This window comes from Lontra canadensis, unplaced genomic scaffold, assembly GCF_010015895.1.
Source record: "Lontra canadensis isolate GAN:19392208 unplaced genomic scaffold, GSC_riverotter_1.0 scaffold14, whole genome shotgun sequence".
Taxonomy (NCBI): Eukaryota; Metazoa; Chordata; class Mammalia; order Carnivora; family Mustelidae; genus Lontra; species Lontra canadensis.
The window spans coordinates 27,170,279-27,189,085 of record NW_022631008.1 but is presented as its reverse complement, the minus strand read 5'-3'; the positions used below and the strand labels follow the sequence as shown (position 1 = coordinate 27,189,085).

At 42.9% G+C, this 18,807-nt stretch overlaps 1 protein-coding gene across 2 annotated transcripts in view; it reads right to left on the bottom strand.

Moving 5' to 3' along the window:
• Nucleotides 1-18,807, bottom strand: part of SLC16A10 (solute carrier family 16 member 10) — a 116,414-nt gene that overhangs the window by 12,909 nt on the left and 84,698 nt on the right. For both annotated transcript variants that reach the window (XM_032858325.1, XM_032858327.1), the window contains one exon: nucleotides 1,348-1,491. In XM_032858325.1, the coding sequence (XP_032714216.1) occupies nucleotides 1,348-1,491 (144 nt within the window). The remainder of the gene's footprint in view (nucleotides 1-1,347; nucleotides 1,492-18,807) is intronic.

The window sequence follows — 18,807 nt, the reverse complement described above, 5'->3', positions numbered from 1 at the left end:
CGTCCCCATACCCTGTAGCACTTACTCCCCAGTGCCTCCTACCCCAGCCCCAGCAACCACGAATCCGCTTTCTATCTCTGTGGCCTGCCTTTTCGGGCCACGTCACAGAAAGGCAGCTATATGACCGACAGCCTTCCGGGGCTGTCAGAACTCCTGACCCACCTCCACTTCATTCCACTCTTCACTGGATTAAGCTTAATAAACTACAACTCATGCCATGTCGCTTCCTTGGTTAAAACCCTCTCATGGCTCCTGGGAGATGTCTGGACAGTGGTCATCCTCTTCCTCACCTGCCTCCTGCGTCTCCCTTTAGCCCGTCTACATGCTCCCTTTATCCCCTTTATCTCCCCTTTCACTCAGCTTCCCAGACATAATATACCGTGTCACACCTCCACCTGTCTGCCCACGGGATTTTGTCTGCTTAGAACGCACTTCTCTGCCTTATCTATCTGACTGCCACTCACGTCGGAACACCCCACCAGCCAGGAACCCTCGCTAGCAACTCAGATGTCCCGTGCCCATGTTTCCACAGCACCTTCTGGAATAGTCACTATTCTACTGCGCCTTAACACTGTTTTATCTGTCTCCCCACGAGACCATTAGCTACTAACTGAGGGCCCAGGTCCTGTTTCATGCTTCTTCTGCAGCATTTAGCACAGTGTCCAGAGTGGAGGAGTCATTTAAGCACTTGTCAAATGAGTGTCAGTATGATCTTGGAATTAGCATTAGTTTTGTGCACACCCTTCGACGCCCAGGAGGCAACGTGCAATAAAGAAGTTCAAAAGAAATACACACCCCTGAATTTCACAAAATATTGCAAACGGCACATGACTATGAGAACTGTGCCAAAAATAAAACATTCTTCTTAGAAAAAGTAATGGGCAAAAACCACTTGGATTTGGTAGAGTTCTGTGACAAAACAAATAAGATTGTTGTTTGATCGTCAGTGTCCCATGTTGAAAACCCAAAACTCATTAGCGATTTTGCCCTCTGAAAAACTGCTGGTAGAAGTTAGGTTCCAGAGGGCGCCTGGGTGGCTCATGGGTTCAAGCCTCTGCCTTCACCTCAGGTCATGATCTCAGGGTCCTGGGATCGAGCCCCACATCAGGCTCTTGGCTCAGCAGGGAGCCCGCCTCCCACCTCCCCACCCCGTCTCTGCCTGCCTCTCTTGCCTACTTGTGATCTCTTTCAAATAAATAAATAAAATCTTAAAAAAAAAAAAAAAGAAGTTAGGTTCCAGAAAAAAGCTGTCATTTTTACAGAAGAATTTAAGTAAATAAATATGTATAACGAGACATGAGGGGATAAAGATAATTTTGCTGGGGGCAAAGCGGCTTAAGAAAGTACCTGAAGATACACCTTCTTCACACCGGGCACATAATCTGCAATCCGGCCGAAGAGCAGCCGTCCGACTCCTGAGGTGATGCCGATGCACATGAGAACCACCTCTTTGTTTTTTCCATCTTGAAATCTCTCATTCACATATTTCATCTGTGGGCCAAAGAGAAAAAAGCGACACTAAATATGGTAGGAAAAATTGGCAAGTTTTGACACAAAATGCCTTTGTGTCTCCACAATGTTACAGACTCTCACCCCCTTCCAAATCCAAATATTCATAAAATTTCTTCTGTGCTAATTTTTCATCAGAACATAGGAAGACAAGGCTAATGTGATTTAGCTTGCATAAAAGAAACAAGAAACCTCACGAGAGGGCTTTATTCAAAAATGGGTTACCAACATGCATTGTTTTCTTTCTTTTTTTTTTTTTAGAGATTTTATTTATTTATTTGACAGAGATCACAAGTAGGCAGAGAGGCAGGCAGAGAGAGGGGGGGAGCAGGCTCCCTGCCTAGCAGAGAGCCCGATGCAGGGCTCGATCCCAGGACCCCGGGATCATGACCTGAGCCGAAGGCAGAGGCTTTAACCCACTGAGCCACCCGGGCGCCCCCCCAATACGCATCTTCTAAGTTAACACTGAGCCATTAGCTCACGGAAGAGAACAGACTTTGAACATGCTGGACATCCTTGCTCTGTCAGGGTCACCTAAGGACGCCATCATCTGCTCTCCTTAAAGGCAGTTTAAGGCAGTTTCACATCTTCTCGGAGAACCTGAACCAAATGGCCACCCCTGAAATAAGCTGTCCTGGAGCTTCCAGGATAAAAGCGTTAAGGGTCCCTGGCTGACAATCTGCCTGTCCGTGCAGCATCAGAACAGAGACACAGAAGCAGTTGAACACAGCGGTTAGGAGAAAACCCTCTTAGAAAGACTGTTTGGGTTCAAGTCTAGGGTCCATGCCTTATCAGCCTAGTGACTCTGAATAAGTTCTTAACCTCCAGGTCCTCAATTACCTTGTCTATAATATGGAGATAGCAACAAACCTCAGGAGGGTGGTTTTGAGGATTAAAATAAAGTATCTATGTAAAGAACTTAGAATAGTGCCTGACACAGTTAATAATGATAAGATATTAATTTTAGGGGGCACCTGGGTGGCTCAGTGGGTCAAGCGTCTGCCTTCGGCTCAGGTCATGATCCCAGGGTCCTGGGATCGAGCCCCACATCGGGCTCTCTGCTCAGTAGGAGCCTGCTTTCCCCCTCCTTCTAGCTTGTACCCTCTCTTGCTATCTCTGTCTCTCTCTCTCAAATAAATTCTTTAAAAAAAAAAAAGATATTAATTTTAGGGTTTTTTAAAAGGACCCTTTCCCTTAATTGACAGTGTGCCTAGAACAGTGACTATGAAATGGCCACTTGACAATGTGTTTTTTTTTTTTTTTTAAGATTTATTTATTTGTTTGACAGAGAGGGAGCAAAGCAGAGCCACCCAGACGCCCTGACCATGTTTTAAAAGGCAGTGTGACCAGGCACGTGCTGTCTTGGGTGACAAAACACGCAACTCAGCACCAACCAGCATAAGCTCTGCTCCACAGCCCCAAAGTGTCACCCTCTCTTAGCACTTCCATTCTCTCAATGAGCATCTGTGCTCACAGGAGAAAAAGCATGTCTGTCCTCCTACTGCTTTCTCTGAAACCACAGAGATGTTTTCACAAATCCAAACAATTGTTTGAAACAATCAGACTTACTGTTCCCTACACCAAACTTTGGCCTGAATTCCAGAAGCCTGCAAAGCAAATTACCCCAGCAAGTTCAACGGCCCAGTGTTTCCAGGTGGTCCCAGTAGCCTTCAGGGATGAATGAATGCCATCCCCTTAAGAGACTTCCATTTTGTATTTTTATGCCCACTTGGAGAGGCCAACACCAGTGCACCTGCCTTTTCCTTTTCAAAACTGGTAACTCCCGTCCCCAACTTTTGCATTTTCACATTGGTCCAGAATAATCTCACCAATCCCTCATACATCAGTTGCCCACTGCCTATGTTTGTATTCTTTACTTTGGTATTAAAAGCCCTTCATAACCTCTCACCAGTCTATCTTTGTGCCCTTATTACCTACTGACCCTCCACTGAAAAGCAGAAAATGCAAATGTCTACAGGTCTCAGGCAAGTAGCATTAAGGAGTGAAACAGGCTTGTCAGAGAGAGGGAGTTGATTATTTCTATACAGGACCACCACGTTGCCAAGTCTATCTCCCAGCCCCCTTTTATTTTAAAAGAAAGTCAGAAATTTTTTGTTGAAATGTTGGCACCTACCTTAAATTTAGAATCCGTCAGGATCCAACCCCAAGCCAAACAGAACATGTCTGCAAACTGCATTAGGCTGGCTTTGATCTTAGCCCGAATCCCATGTGCCCAGCAGGACAGGTTTATTCAGCGTCGCTTAAACACGTCTCGTACTTTCCTTACCTCTCTATATTTCTGCTACCTCTTATGTCATCTGACTTTCTGAATCCCACCCATTCTTTAAGACTCTGCTCAAATCCCACCTTTTCTATAAAGCTGTCCTCGATCACCTCTGACATCCACTTCTTGTTACTGCCTAATGTTTTCATTGGCACCTTAAGTACTGAATGTTCCTACCCAGCCTTTCTAGCTTCTAAAGCTACATATTCTCTTGTGTAAACTCTTACATGTCAAACTAGACCTTATCCACCTGCCTGTTCCAAAGACACCACAAAGTCAGCAAGCCCCATTCTGAACTCCTCTCCCCCTCCCAACCTGGCCTCCCTCCGTTTCTGGCAACACTAGTACTGTTGTCCCAATAACCACAGGGAGAAACTGAATGACCATCCTAGATTACTCCCTCTCCATCCCCTAAGATCCAGGAGTCACCCCTAAATTCTGACGATTTTGCCTCCTACCCTTCTCAGACACACTTTAGTTTAGGTTCCTTTTTGTTATTTTTTATTTATTTTTTTAAATTGAGGAATGGTAAAGTGATAGTACAAAGCTCCTGAGAGGGAGGGGACCCGAGAGAGGGGTGCCACAGTTTAGGTTCCTATCACTCCTCACTTAGACAAACAACAGCCTTCGAGCATGCTTCTGGCTTGAGGACCCACTCCTGAATCTCTCTGCTCTAAGACCACCAGATTAAGTTCAAGATTAAAACACTTCTCGGCCTAAGATCCTTTGCTGGCTCCCACAGTCTTCAGGGTAAAGCTCCGACTCCTGGTTGGATAGATGAAAGCCTTCCTGCTTTGCTGCCACAGCCTCCTCTCCAGCTGCCTCCCTGTACCCGGCGCGCTAACACTGTGCTGCCCGATATGGTAGCTGCTAGCCATGTGGGGACTACTGAGCCCCGAAAATGGAGCTAGTAAGTACAAAACACACGACCAATTTGGAAGACTTACTGAAAAGAAAGCATGTAAAATACCTCAATAATTTAAAAACTGACTCCAAGCTGAAATATTTTGCCTGTCTTAGTTACTACCTTCATATAATTTTTTAAGATTTGGAAACTAGAAAATTATAAATTACATACGCAGCTTGCATTGCATTTCTATTGAATGGTGCTGGTCTAAGAAATCCACTTGTGGCTGCACAGAGGAGAGAGCTGTTGATAAAGGTAACCTCTAACTGGCTTATTTCTCTGGGCCCTTATCACCCCCCATGAAGTGAAATTAGTTAGACAAAGTGGAAAGATGGATTCCAGCTCATTCTGAAGAAAATAAATACCCTGACTTAAGGCAGGTGGGATATAATTATGTGTATTCACCAGCATTATTTTGGAATTAGAATCCAGACTTAATGTATTAATCTACTTCAGTAAGTACCCAAAGGATCTATTATAACTTTTTAAAAGACATTCTTCAGTATTCAAGAAAACTAAATTCACTAGCCATTCTTTTGATAAAACTAAGAACACCTGCCTGCCAAAGTGCTATCATCTTTTATTAGTGCTTTGTTTCTCCCCTGGCCCTACTTTATAATCCTAAATGGAATACTAAGGTGAAATATCTGGGGCCTTTTGAAAGTCGGTAAGTTTGGTAAATTCAAACTACGTTTAAGTGGAAACTTATTTCATTGAATTATTATTTCATTGTTATTTCATTGAAATTTATTGCTATTGTTGCTGTTAAAATAAAACAAGAACTTCAGCTTCTAATACCTCCTCCTCACCAGCAGCCAAAATCTGCAAGCTAAAAAAGTTTCTGTGGTCAGTAAGTGAGGGAATTTGAGGGCCTGGAGAACGGAATCTAGGGATGCTGGATCTCTGGGTCCGAGAGATCCTTCCTCACTGAGGTACCAGTACCCAGAAGATCTGGTGTTTTCTCCTTACAGCCTGGGCTTCCCATGATTGCCGCAGACTATTTTATGAGTCTCTGCCTACGTCTCAACCTCTGGAGAAGGGCATGCACTGTAGCAGAAAGCATGAATACTGGGCAAAACTGATATGTCTAATAACGAGTTACATGGATAAGAACATGAAAATATTGGACAGATGTTTCCATATTTGATCTAACTTATTTTAACCTTTTTTTTGTTGAGGGAGGGGGTGAGCAGGGCGAGGGGAAGAGGTAGAGAGCAAGAGCAAGAGAGAGAGAGGGAGAGAGAGAGAGAGAAAATCCTAAGCAGGTTCCACGTAGAGCACAGCATGGAGTTCGATCCCACGACTCTGAGATCTTGACCTAAACCCAAATCAAGAGTCAGAGGCTCAACTGACTGAGCCACCAGGTGCCCCTTAAATCTCACTTTTTTTTAACAAGCATTTTCTTAAAGATTTATTTTAGAGAGAGAGAAAGAGAGGGAGAGAGAGAGACACTCAAGCAGAATCCCCACTGAGTGCAGAGCCCAAGGCAGGGCTTGATCGCGGGACCATGAGATCATGAACAGGACCAGTCAACTGACTGAGCCACCCAGACACCCCTAATCTAAATACAGAGCTTAAAACAGATCCACTAGTGCAAAAGGAAGACCACCATTCTGTAGCGCAGCTGTTTCAAGCAGACTTTATCTGAATGTGTGCGTGCCCTCCACGCAGGAGTCAGTCTTTTATTTCTGTCCCCAAACACGTGTTTACTCCTCTCACAGATGACCAAAACCTCGCTGACACTTTGAATGCTCTCCACTCCTGAAACATTTTTCATCATTTGAGCAAGAACTTTTGTTAACCATAAAAGCTATTTTTGGATTGTGTGAAACCCTATTTACTGTTTTGTTACCCAAAGTAACCAAGAACTCATATCCCTAAATATCTGCTCATTCTACCCCATGGGTGAAAGAAAGAAAAAAATGACAAAGTAGTTCACAGTTTTCCCTTCCTCCCAACCATTCCTACTTCAAGTAAATGGTGATTCAACCTATATCTGCAGATGACATGTTTCTGACCAGCCAGCTGAAGGGATGGGTCCTTCTCCCCTCACTGGAGCCCAGAGGCAGATTCCTTTTTGAGAGGCTGGGGAAGGAGCCCAAGAAAGTCATCTTGCTGGGTTGGCTTCTCTCCCCTCCTGCGGAGGAGCCATGGCGCCAGAAACAGGGAGACATCAGACCTAGTGTTCTTCCAGGAAGAATCCAGGCTGAGTCCTCTGGCTTTTAGTCAACCATGAAGGAAACTAAATGGGTGGCCATAGTATAAAACCAGCTCCAATAAAGCTGACGTTAAGTGCGGTAGAAACTCAAGCCTCTCCTGGACAAATAGTTGCACAACAGAATACCCAATAGGAGGGAACCCTACAGCACCTTATTTGCAGAAACCCTCAAAACCCAGTGGTGGTACATACCAGCAAAGCAAGGAAGTCATTGATCAAAAAGGTCTGATAATTAGAGGCACCTGGGTGGCTCAGTGGGTTAAAGTCTCTGCCTTCAACTCAGGTCATAATCCCAGGGTCCTGGTATCGAGTCCCGCATCGGGCTCTCTGCTCAGCGGGGAGCCTGCTTCTTCCTCTCTCTGCCTGCCTCTCTGCCTACCTGTGATCTCTGTCTGTCAAATAAATAAATAAAATCTAAAAAAAAAAAAAAAAGGTCTGATAATAACCTACTGCTGTTTTCTGGAAGTGTGTGACTTGGCCAATACCATAATGGTCTTTAGCCTCAACTGTCCTTGTCTCCAACTTTTTAAGGGGATGGGTGACCTTTGCTTAATGTCTTCTATTTAACATTATGTAACTTATTACATAAAGAAGATGATCAAACTTTTGTACATAGAGGTTGGACTGTGTATCTTTGGGGAACAGTTAAAGAAGAGGAACTAGGGGACACTTCAAGATAACTATTTCTGATGCTGGACGTGCGGTAACAGCTGCTGAGTCAAGTTCAGAGTGCTAAAAAAAAAAACCCAAAGGCAGTAATGTCGGGAGGCCGGGAAAGCAAGACAGAAACCGCCCCAACAGAGCACGGCCGGCTCGGGTGCTACCAGAGCTTCGGCTGCCTCTGCAGAACTCACCAGGAAAAAGCAACAGTATTTGTCACCCGAGGTTGTTGCAGTTACTGTGGCCTTTGAGAGACAAGCAGATTCTGGTAACACAGCCTTATCTGTCCTTGCCTGGGAGGATTCGGACTCCCTGAACTTCTGCCCTTCTTCTTCACATCCACAACAGCAAACTGGACAACAGGCACTCATTCTGTCCCTAGAAGAAACCTGCCTCTCTTATGGTACGTGCTACACCCAAAAATGGGGCATTAACGCTACACAATATTTTCAGGGGTTTTATAACAACGATTTCTGCAGCTCCCTACTTTCCAACAAGGATTCGGAGTTCAAAGTGCTTCTAGCCACTTGCTCTTCTCCCCAGAGACGAGCAGCTTCTGCCTGGTGCCTGTCACTTGCATGCAATTTAGTTTCTGACACCTCTGAAAAGCTATTCCATCCCTCTAAGAGACCGGTCTGCTGAAAATATACTTCTTTAAAGACAAACTCAAAGAAAAGAGCCTGTCCCCTTTAAAAATTAGAAAGGGAGCAGAAAGCCTGCTAGAGGAGTTAATGGATAATCTTAGAATTTGTTGCAAATCAAAACTTTACACTACCCTTTGACTTCACAGTAAGATGAATAGAAATCTGAATAGGAAATAGGGTTTGGTCTGTTTTTTTTTCCCCCTGTCTTTTTTAAGCAACTGTGTTTTCTCTAACTCTGTTTCTGCTAAGAAAAGGAAGTAAATTAAAACAAGTGGGGCATTCGCTTAGAAAGTTTTTTTTTTACATGTGCACTGTGCACCAGCAAGCCCACTGACGTGATCAAAGGTGGAAAAAAACTAAACTCACAGACTCGGAAACATAAAATTAAGTCCTTTATCTCAAGATAATATTGAAATACAACTGATGGTTATTAAAAGATATTCCTTGATTAGATCAGCCTCAAATGTTGTTTTAGCTTGTTAAATTTGATCAACTGTGCTTTGAGAATAAAACAGCGCTAAGATCTGCTTGAAGTACGATTCACACAAACACACAATTCTTTGCCTACCAACATTTTTACGAACTGCCATCTTCAGGCATCCCAGTGTCTCTTCCTACCAAGATGTTTCTGTCAGCACCACACCTGCGGAGCAGGTACCAACTGCCTCCTCAGCAGCTGTCAAGGTCAGGAGCAGACCTTTGGCCTGACAGGATTTCCGGAGGCACAGGGAGTGGGCTCCGTTGGTTTTCTTAAACAGCCCGTCTTTCCATTTCATCACAATGGGCTTCTGTGGTGTCAGTAATCACAGGTGGCACTGCTAAGATACGTAAAGGTCAGGACTGAGAAAATAGAGGAAGAGTTTCTGAGTGACGGTTACTTAACAGCCACCAAGGAGCAAAAGAAGCACCAAGACACAGAAGAGTTCAGAAGGAAGAAAAATGGCTGATGGCTCAAAAAACCCTGATCTGATTTTTTTTTTAAAGATTTTATTTATTTTATCTGACAGACAGAGATCACAAGTAGGCAGAGAGGCAGGCAGAGAGAGAGAGAGAAGGAAGCAGGCTCCCTGCTGAGCAGAGAGCCCGATGCGGGGCTCGATCCCAGGATCCTGGGATCATGACCTGAGCCAAAGGCAGAGGCTTTAACCCACTGAGCCACCCAGGCGCCCCCCACCCCGATCTGATTTTAAAAACATCTTCTCATTCTAAAATTTCTTCAAAGCACTTATTTTGCCTTTAAAAAAAAAAATTTCCCTGAGATTAAAAAAAAAAAATGCAAAAACAAAAAACATAAATAGTCCATCCTTGACACAGCATTCATTAGATCGGCTCTAGATTTGGCAAAATGTTCTAAGGAATGATCAGCCAAATCCAGTTTTGGATTTTGATGCCAGTTCAAATAATCCTGAATTTTAGGAGATGGACTTCAACTTCAAAGAGAAAATAAATCGCTAGGGTTTTGGAGTAACTTGAAGTTTAGTGACCCTGACAATTTCTATGCCAGATATCTCACAAATTATCAAAAACTGTTCTGGTCCTTCCTGAGCAATGAAAGATATTTAATCTGTTGAGTTTATTTACATTTATTAATTCCACCTAAACCTAAATTTGATTCAAAACAGTCTCCTTGGCATCTCATTCCTGGCACAGACTCTGTGCTCTCTCAGACCCTTGGTTCCCTGCTAATTTGGATGAACACAGTGCACTGAGAATTACGACAGTGTCTGTCTGGGGGTCAGGCCTGATTCTTGATTTCAGTTCAGGTCATGATCTCGGGGTCAAGCTCAAGCCCTCCATACTAGGTGTGGAGCCTACTTGGGATTCTCTCCCTCTGCCTCTGCCCATCCCTCTTGTTAAAAACAAAAACAAAAACAAGAGTGTCTGCCTGTGAAGGAGTTAGACCATCTGCCCTCTGGTTACATGGCTGCAGAGGGCTCAGCCCCAGTCCAAAACCCGCCTGCGTGACTAATACTTCAAAGAGCACTCTGAAAATACAACCCAGCCACAGCAGCCCTGCAGGCGTGGGTTCCTGTCTGTGATGAAAGCTCTTCTGAGATATCATGGGTTTCCATGTTTGCGAGTGTTTAGAAAAGGGGAGGTGCCCCACTCCTCCCGGCTTTGTAAAGGCATACAGTGATGAGTCTTCTCTATCAATTCTAAGAATTATCTAATTGCTAACCAACTCCCTAGTATCACATCAAGTTAAAAAAAATTTTTTTTTATCTGAATGATGGTGAAAAATGGTTAGAATTGGGCCTAGATCACTTTTCCTTCCACTAATGTCATTTCCATATATTTCTGAGATTGCCTACCCCCAGCTTTTTCTTTTCTTTTCTTTATTACCCTTTCCTAAGAAATTATTTTAACTATGTGCAGTTCTGCTTTGTGGTTTTAAAGTTTCAGGAAGAAAAAGACCACACTGCTAGAAGAGGACAGATAAGAAAATGGAAAGCCTGAGTGGTCTAGATTAAGGATGCCAGCACAGCAGAGAGAAAACTTTTGTGATTGAGAGTTGGAAGGCCCAGGCATAGCAGGGCGGAAAAAATCTTTGGAGCTGAATTATAAGCTCTATCCCTTACTGATTTTCAGATCTTGGACATCAGTTTCCTGATCTGAAACCAATACTGCACAAATTGTGCATTCACAATTTGGCCAGTAACATCCCCTCAGGGGTGTTTTGGAAATTTGTGGAAGGCATTTTAATCTTCCTAATAAGATTGTGCCCAAGTATTACCTTTTTAAAATTTTTAAAATAAAACTTATATCACCTAGTATTTACCATTTTAACCTTTTTTTAACATCTTTAATTCAATATAATTATTTCAAGATTCACCCATGTATTTGCATTTATCAGTGGTTCATTTCATTGCTGAGTAGTATTCCATCAAGCAAAGAAGCCACAGTTTGTTTATCTATTCACCTAGTAGTGGATATTTGGGTTGTTTCCAGGTTTTGGCTACTACACATAAAGTTGCTATGAACATACATGTGTAAGTCTTTGTCTGGACCAACACTTTCATTTCTTTTGGGTAAACACTTAGGGGTTGAATGGCTGGGTCATATTTTATCTGTAAATTTAACTTTTTAGGAAAATATCCAGTTGTCTTCCAAAGTGGTTTTATATTTAACCATTTTTTTAAGTGTATAGTTGCTGTGGCATTAAATACACTTACCCTGTGCCGCCATCACCACCATCCATCCCCAGAACATTCTCATTTTCCCAGACTGAAACACTGTTTCCATGAAATTTCCCCAAATCCCTGGCAACCACCATTCTACCTTGTTTCTATGAATGTGACTACTCTGGGTACCTCGGTATTTGACCTTCTATGGCTTATTTCACTCAGCATAATGTCTTCAAGTTTCTTCCATGTTGTAGCATGTAGCCCAAGCATTAACGCTAGAGGCTGCTTTTAGGCAACAGGCTTGAGCAATGGAAACCTGAGCAAGGCAAAAGGGTTCACAGTGACCACCGACCACCGAGCTGACCCAAACAAGCTCATTAAGTGAACCACCTTGAAACAGCCATTAGGCCCTAACTGACCATTACAACCAAGCACAAGCAAGATTACCAAAGAAAGGAAACTAAGTTCCCACAATCCTTCACTCTACCCTATAACTGGTGCACCACCACCACCTTGTCGGAAGACAGTCCCTCCTTTGCTGTCCTGCCCACTCCTCCCTTGCACTGTATTCAACAAATTTCTATCCCCTTTGTTCTGTCTTGGGTGAATTCTCTCACACCAGTGCCACCAGCCCCCACCCAGCTGGAATGCCCCACATTTGGTGGCCAGTATGGAGACCCTCTGTCAGCTCTGGACTCTCTCCAGATTCTCCAGGAACTTTTTAGGACTTTCCCTCAATGGACCTGACTCTCGTAACCTCTGACCAAACTTACTCTTTGGTGAGGATCTGAAGCCCCATGGGGAACATGCCAGACCATCCTTGCCTGAAAGGGTGAGGGATCCTCCCCTCCCTCTCCTTTTTCTTTTCAGCCCTTTGGCAACCAACCCTAGTACTCCCCAGACAACTGAATGTCTCTGACCAAAATGGCTCCCTGTTGCAGTCTGAAGGTCTGAGGGCAAACAGGTTGGACTGCCCATGCCTGTGCGGGTGAAGGTCCCCTTCCTGCTCCCCTCCCACTCCATCTACAGCTCATCTAGGGTGAAGGGGCACACCTTAGAGACTCCATTGGGACCCTTTCTTGAGACTGGTTGACTCTCAGCTACCTTGCTTCCCTTTTTCCCTTTGTTCTGGCAGATCCAGCTGCCGTCTTGACCTATAGGAAAACACATTTCCACACATCTGAGGGGTGAGTTCTCTCCCTTCTTTTTCCAACCCTGCCAACCATGTGTCCGGCTTTCCCTGTTGCAGGGGACACCCCGGCAAGGATTGCAATTGCCATTCGCCCGTGACCCTCTCCTTGGTGGGTTGCCCCAGAAGGGTCAGTTGCCCTGCATAAGGTCCCATATTTTTCAGGTCAGTGGGAAGCCCTGACTGAAACTGCGACCAGAAGTCAGAGTTTTGGGGCACCTGAGTGGCTCAGAGGGTTAAACCTCTGCCTTCAGCTCAGGTCATGGTCAGGGTCCTGGGATCGAGCCCCAGGAGGGAGCCTGCTTCCCCCTCTCTCCACCTACTTGTGATCTTTCTCTTTGTGTCAAATAAATAAATAAAATCTTTAAAAAAAAAAAAAAAGAAAGAAGTCAGTTTCATTCCTTTTGGTGGGACAGCTCTTTGGAAATTGGCGGCAGTCTTTCCCACTCTGGGACAAGCCTCCCCTATTCCTTTGGACTCATTCTTGGGCTGTATTCTTTAACACTGGAACAAATCTACAGACCTATACCCCTGAAACAAATAATACACTTTATGTTAATTTAAAAAATTAAAAATTAAACATAAAGAAAAAGAAAGCATACTTCTGGGAGGAAAAAAAAATACTGGAACAAATTACAAATTTGACCCCCAAAGCCTGAGGAAAAACATTTCGTCTTTTTACATAACATTTCCTGGCCTCAGTACAGATCAAGATCAAGAGGTATGGCTCCTCCACAGAACCCTTTCTTATAATACTATTTTCTAACTTGGCCTCTTTTGCTGGAACACTTCCAAATGGTCGGAGGTCTCGTAGGCACAAGGCTTCACGGCATTGTCCCCAAAATCCTGACCTCCACAAAAACTGTAGAATTTATCTTGCTCAGTTTCATGGCCCATCTGACCCTGTGTATAGCTTTCAAAGTCTGTGGTAACCTGAAACTTTCAAGTTTTGCTTGAAATGAAATCATTGGACAGTGACGTCATTTCCAAATAAAATAAAATATTAAAGTATTGATTACTAAATACAGGTTTATGCTTTTGGCTTCTCATTGCAGAGAAACTAAAGATACCTGGGTCTGCAGGAAAACATGCTTTGTGCCTTATTGGAAGAATGTCCTATGAAGGGAAAGCTTTAGTAAAGAATTTTGGGACACCTGGGGGGCTGAGTTGGTTAAGCATTCAACTCTTGATTTTGACTAGGTCATGGTCTCAGGGTTGTGAGATGGAGCCCCACGTCATGCTCCTCACTCAGTGGGGAGTCTGCTTTTCTCTCTCTCCCTCCCTCTACCCCTTCTACTCAACCCCTGCCCCGACATGCATGTGCAAACTCTAAAACAATTTTTTTAAAAGAATTTTGGGGCCGCCTGGGTGGCTCAGTTGGTTAAGCATTTGCCTTCAGCTCAGGTTGTGATCCCAGGCTCCTGGCATCGAGCCCCACGTTGGGATCCCTGCTCAGTGGGGAGTCTGCTTCTCCTTCTCTGCTCCCACTCCCCCTACTTGTGCTATCAAAAATATAATATCTTTAAAAAAATTAAAAAGACAGTTTTCTTGGATTAAGTCTGCTCTTAAAAAGAAAATGGAAGAGGTTGTTTTTGTTTTCTCTGTATCTGCCCAGAAAACCAAAGTTTCTGTTTTGTCTTTGTTGGGTCTTTGGTTACTTAAGAGAACTAAAACTTCTCAATATTAAAGGAGCTAAGTTTGGCTAACAACTGTGTAACCCTCTTTTTGCCTTTGGAATCTCTCATTGCCACCTTGGGTAAATAAGTTTTAAGTGTTGTAATAATGCTATTTAGGCAGGTACTTTATAACTGAGGTTTCTTTTTAGGCAAAATTCCCAAGATTCAAATTCTAAATGAAATCTTTTTGACTGAGCTTGTTTATTCAGTATGTTAACTTAATCCAGATTTTAGAAATTATATGAAATCCCTGAAGTTTCAAAATGTTTTAGTATAGGGTCATCACTTGACATTCTAATTATTAAAATGCTGGTGTCACAGAAATAACTGGATTTCCTGGTCTGCCGCATTATAATGAACTCTCATATCAGATCTTCAACCATGTCCATTTCTGAGGGTTTTGTGGGTTTTTGGGTGGTTTTTTTTTTGTTTTTTTTTTTTTTTTGGTAATTTATAGTTGTTCTGTTGCTCTTGCAAAATGAGTTTTGTCTTCAAGGAGATTCATAAAAAAGACTTTTGACAAATAGAGGTTTTTGAGGTCTTTAAAATCATAAAATTAAAATGGGTAAGAATTTCCAGAACCAGCCAAAAAAAGCTGCATTCCAACTGAAGAAGAATTAGTCACATGGGACTAAGTGAATTCAGGAAGATGATTATAGTTTTAGTGACTCTTGTTTAAAACATTGCTGATTCTCTAATGTTTGCTCTTCCAGATTAAGGAAATTTTCTCTTAAAATATATATGACTTACAGAGGTTTGATAAAGCATCCCCTTGTGAACAAATGGAAACCTTTTTTCTCCCCACCTGAACTTTCTGAAATTCCAAAATTCTCACTCAGTATTCTTCCTCTCATGGCAATTATAGTTATTTGCATAAGATCGGTAAGAATCTGTTCTCCTTGTAACAGGACACCATTGGAAACATTGGTTATTTTACCAAGGCTTTGACTAGAATGTCACATTTGAGAGACATGCACAGCCTCCAATATGACCAAACAGCTTTAAGGAATAAGGCTGACACCACGGAGCCATAAAGCCCATTGGAAATGTTGGCTGGATACCTTGCTTACAGAGTTCCCAGCAACTTTACCAGGTGAGTTAAGAATGTCACTTCCTGGCAGATGCAAGAACCTCAGGATATTTTGGGAACCTCAAGAAGAGGAATTTGTCCAAATCTACAGGTACTGCAGGCACATATGTCTAATAGCACGTATTTGGCTTGGCTTCTGGCCTAGAAATTCTATTATAAGTTCAATCTAGAGATTCCTTATAAAAAGTTCCAGCAAAACTGGATTTAAAGGATCTATTTGATCAATCACTATTCTTACTGAGTTTATATAAATAATTAGGCCATGTTTGTTTGGGGGGTTTTTTGTATGTATGTATCTAATTTTTTAAATTTAAATTGAATTAACATATAATGTATTAATAGTTTCAGAGGTAGAGGTCAGTGATTCATCAGTCTTATATAATACCCAGTGCTCATTACATCACTGCCCTCCTTAATGTCCAGCACCCAGTTACCCCATGCCCCCACCTCCTCTCCAGCAACCCTCAGTTTGTTTCCTATGATTAAGAGTCTCTTATGGTTTGTCTCCCTTTCTGATTTTATCTTATTTTTTTCCTCTCTTCCCTTATGATCCTGTTTTGTTTCTTAAGTTCCACATATCAGTGAGATCATATAATTGTCTCTCTCTGATGGACTTATCTCGCTTAGCATAATACCCTCCTGCTCTATACACGTTGTTGCAAATGTCAAGATTTCATTTTTTCATGGCTAATATTCCAATATATATATACCACATCTTCTTTATCCATTCATTTGTTGATGGACTTTTGGACTCTTTCTATATTTGGCTCTTGTGGACATTGCTGCTATAAACATTGGGGTGCAGGTGCCCCTTTGGGTCACTACATTTGTATCTTTAGGGTAAATACCCAGTAGTACAATTGCTGTGTCATAGGACAGCTCTACTTACAACTTTTTGAGGAACCTCCACACTGTATTCCAGAGTGGCTGCACCAGCTTGCATTCCCAACAACAGTGTAAGAGGGTTCCCTTTTCTCTATATCCTTGCCAATATCTGTTACTTCCTGACTTAATTTTAGCCATTCTGACTAGTGTGAGGTGGCATTTCATTGTGGTTTTGATTTATATTTCCAGTTAGGCCAAGTGAGTTAAAACTGGACTTGTTTTACAAACAAATTAGTCTTAGGGTGTCTGGCTGGCTCAGTTATTGGAGCATGCGATCTTGTGGTCTTAAGTTCAAGCCCCATGCTGGGTGTAGAGATTACTTAAATAAAACTTCAAACAAATAAATGAATTAGTCTTGATTTAGCTATCTGGAAATAAGGGTGAATTCAGAGAGAAAAATTATGTTTCAGTAATGCATCCTTATGGATTAGATTCTAGCTTCGATTAACTGTCTTTATTTTTTTATTGGGGGAGCAGAGGGAAGGAGAAAGAGAATCTAAAGCAGGCTCCATGCCCAGCATGGAGTCCGATGTGGGCCTTGGTCTCACAACCCGGAGATCATGACTTGAGCTGAAATCAAGTATCAGTTGCCTAACCAACTGAGCCACCCAGGCACCCCCAATTAACTGTCTTTAAATGTTTGTTGTTTGCCTAGTCTAGACAACCTGAGGTAAACTTCAGAGAAATTGCCACAACAGCTCATGGACAGACAATCTTCATGCTTGTTATTCTGTGGGTGGGGATAATAAAGGACCCAGTGGGCATATGATTATTTGAACAGCTGAAAAATGGGATGGATTCCCCAACAACTGTATAACTCAACTATCACTTTGACCAATCCTGTGTGGCTGGGAGGACAAAATCACTCCTTAAAAGCTGAAGTATATCCCACTCCATGCAGTTAACTAGGGACTTGTGGAGATAATGAGTGGCCCCACTTTCCTTATATATTTCCTTATATATCCACTTATATTGGATGATATCCATGGGGATGCCCACATCCCCAGACAAGTCTGCTCCCACTTGCCAGTGATTCTTCATATTTGGCTATTTGTTAAGCCTAGACCTCAAAGAAAGCTTCTTGATGGTTTTATCCTATAGCCGTATTTGTCCGAGGAGCCACCTCTATTGATGTAAAATTCCAAGTAGGGCTTTAGCCAAGCATAGAACGGCCACCTTTAACTACGCCCAACATGCAGTAACTCACAAATTCGAAACGTGGCCCTCTGAAACCAAATGGCCCTTGATATCCTGCTGCAGCTCAAGGAGAAACCTATGCTCTATTAAAACAAAATGTTATGTATATTCTCCAGATTACCATGAAAATGCGACAGGGTTACCAGAAGGCATGAATATTCAGATTGGTGCTTTAAATGATCCTCTCTCCTTTAATAGGTTAAACTCCTGGACTAGAGGAAGATTTTCATCAACTATCAGAGGTCTTTTATTTGGGCTTCTCTCTCCCATAATAACAATATCACTACTACTACTACTACTACTACTATTACTTTGATGTCTTTTCTGATGTCTCTCCACCCAGTGTTAAGATTCCTTTAGTGTCATGACTTTGAGCTGACAGATGATCTTTTCTGCTCAGGGACATTCATACATGCTGTTCAGCTTGGATTTGGCTGCCTCTGTCTTTTATAATTCCTACATATAAATTCCCAACTGACCAATACTGACCCATAGCTAAGGACATCTCTATGCCCCTCATTCAGCAGTGAGAAGCTCCTGAAGATGAGAACTCCCTGCCAAAAGCCAAAGATCTGTCATTGTTGCTCTGTCAGCAGGGGGATACAGAGGCCACTTTTAAGCGACAGGGTTGAGCAATAGAAACCTAAGCAAGGCAAAAGGGCCCACACTGACCACCAACCACCGAGCTGACTCAAACAGGCTCATTAAGTGACCCACTTTGAACTAGCCATAGGCCCTCACTGACCATTACAACCAGGCACAGTCCTAAGATTACCAAAAAAGGGAAAATTCCATATGTTCCCATATTCCCTCACTCTGCCTTATAACTCTGGCTCCTCACCACTGCCTCATCACAGACAGTCCCTCCTTTGCTGTCCTGCCCGCTGCTCCCTTGCAGTGTATTCAGGAACCTTCTATTTCCTTTGTTCTGCTTTGGGTGAATTCTTTCACACCTGTGCCACCAGCCCCCACCCAACTGGGATGCCCCACATTTGGTGGCCCCCCATCCGACTGGAACACCCCACATCAACTTTTAAAATACATGTGATTTAATGAAAAATTACTTATTTTATTTCTTCTCCTTCTATAAAGGCATTATTTTCATTAAATTATGTATACAGTTAGCTTTCATGACCCAGGTATTTTATTTCAGGAGAGAAAAGGAGGTCCTGGGCCTGACACACTGCTCTAGATACGTGACAGGGTTGCTATGAAGGTAAACGTGCTGCAGAGCTCAGAAAGCACCTCACAAGGAAGAGGGAGGACAGGGACACTAGGATCAATAATCCTGACCCCAGGATACAGTGTCCTGCAAGCTGAAACGCAGGAACAAAGCAACACCTGGCAACGAACTGTGGAAAGTCCCTGAGGCGGCTCCTGAAGAGTAAGAAACACAGAAAAGAAAACCATGTGTTCATGTACA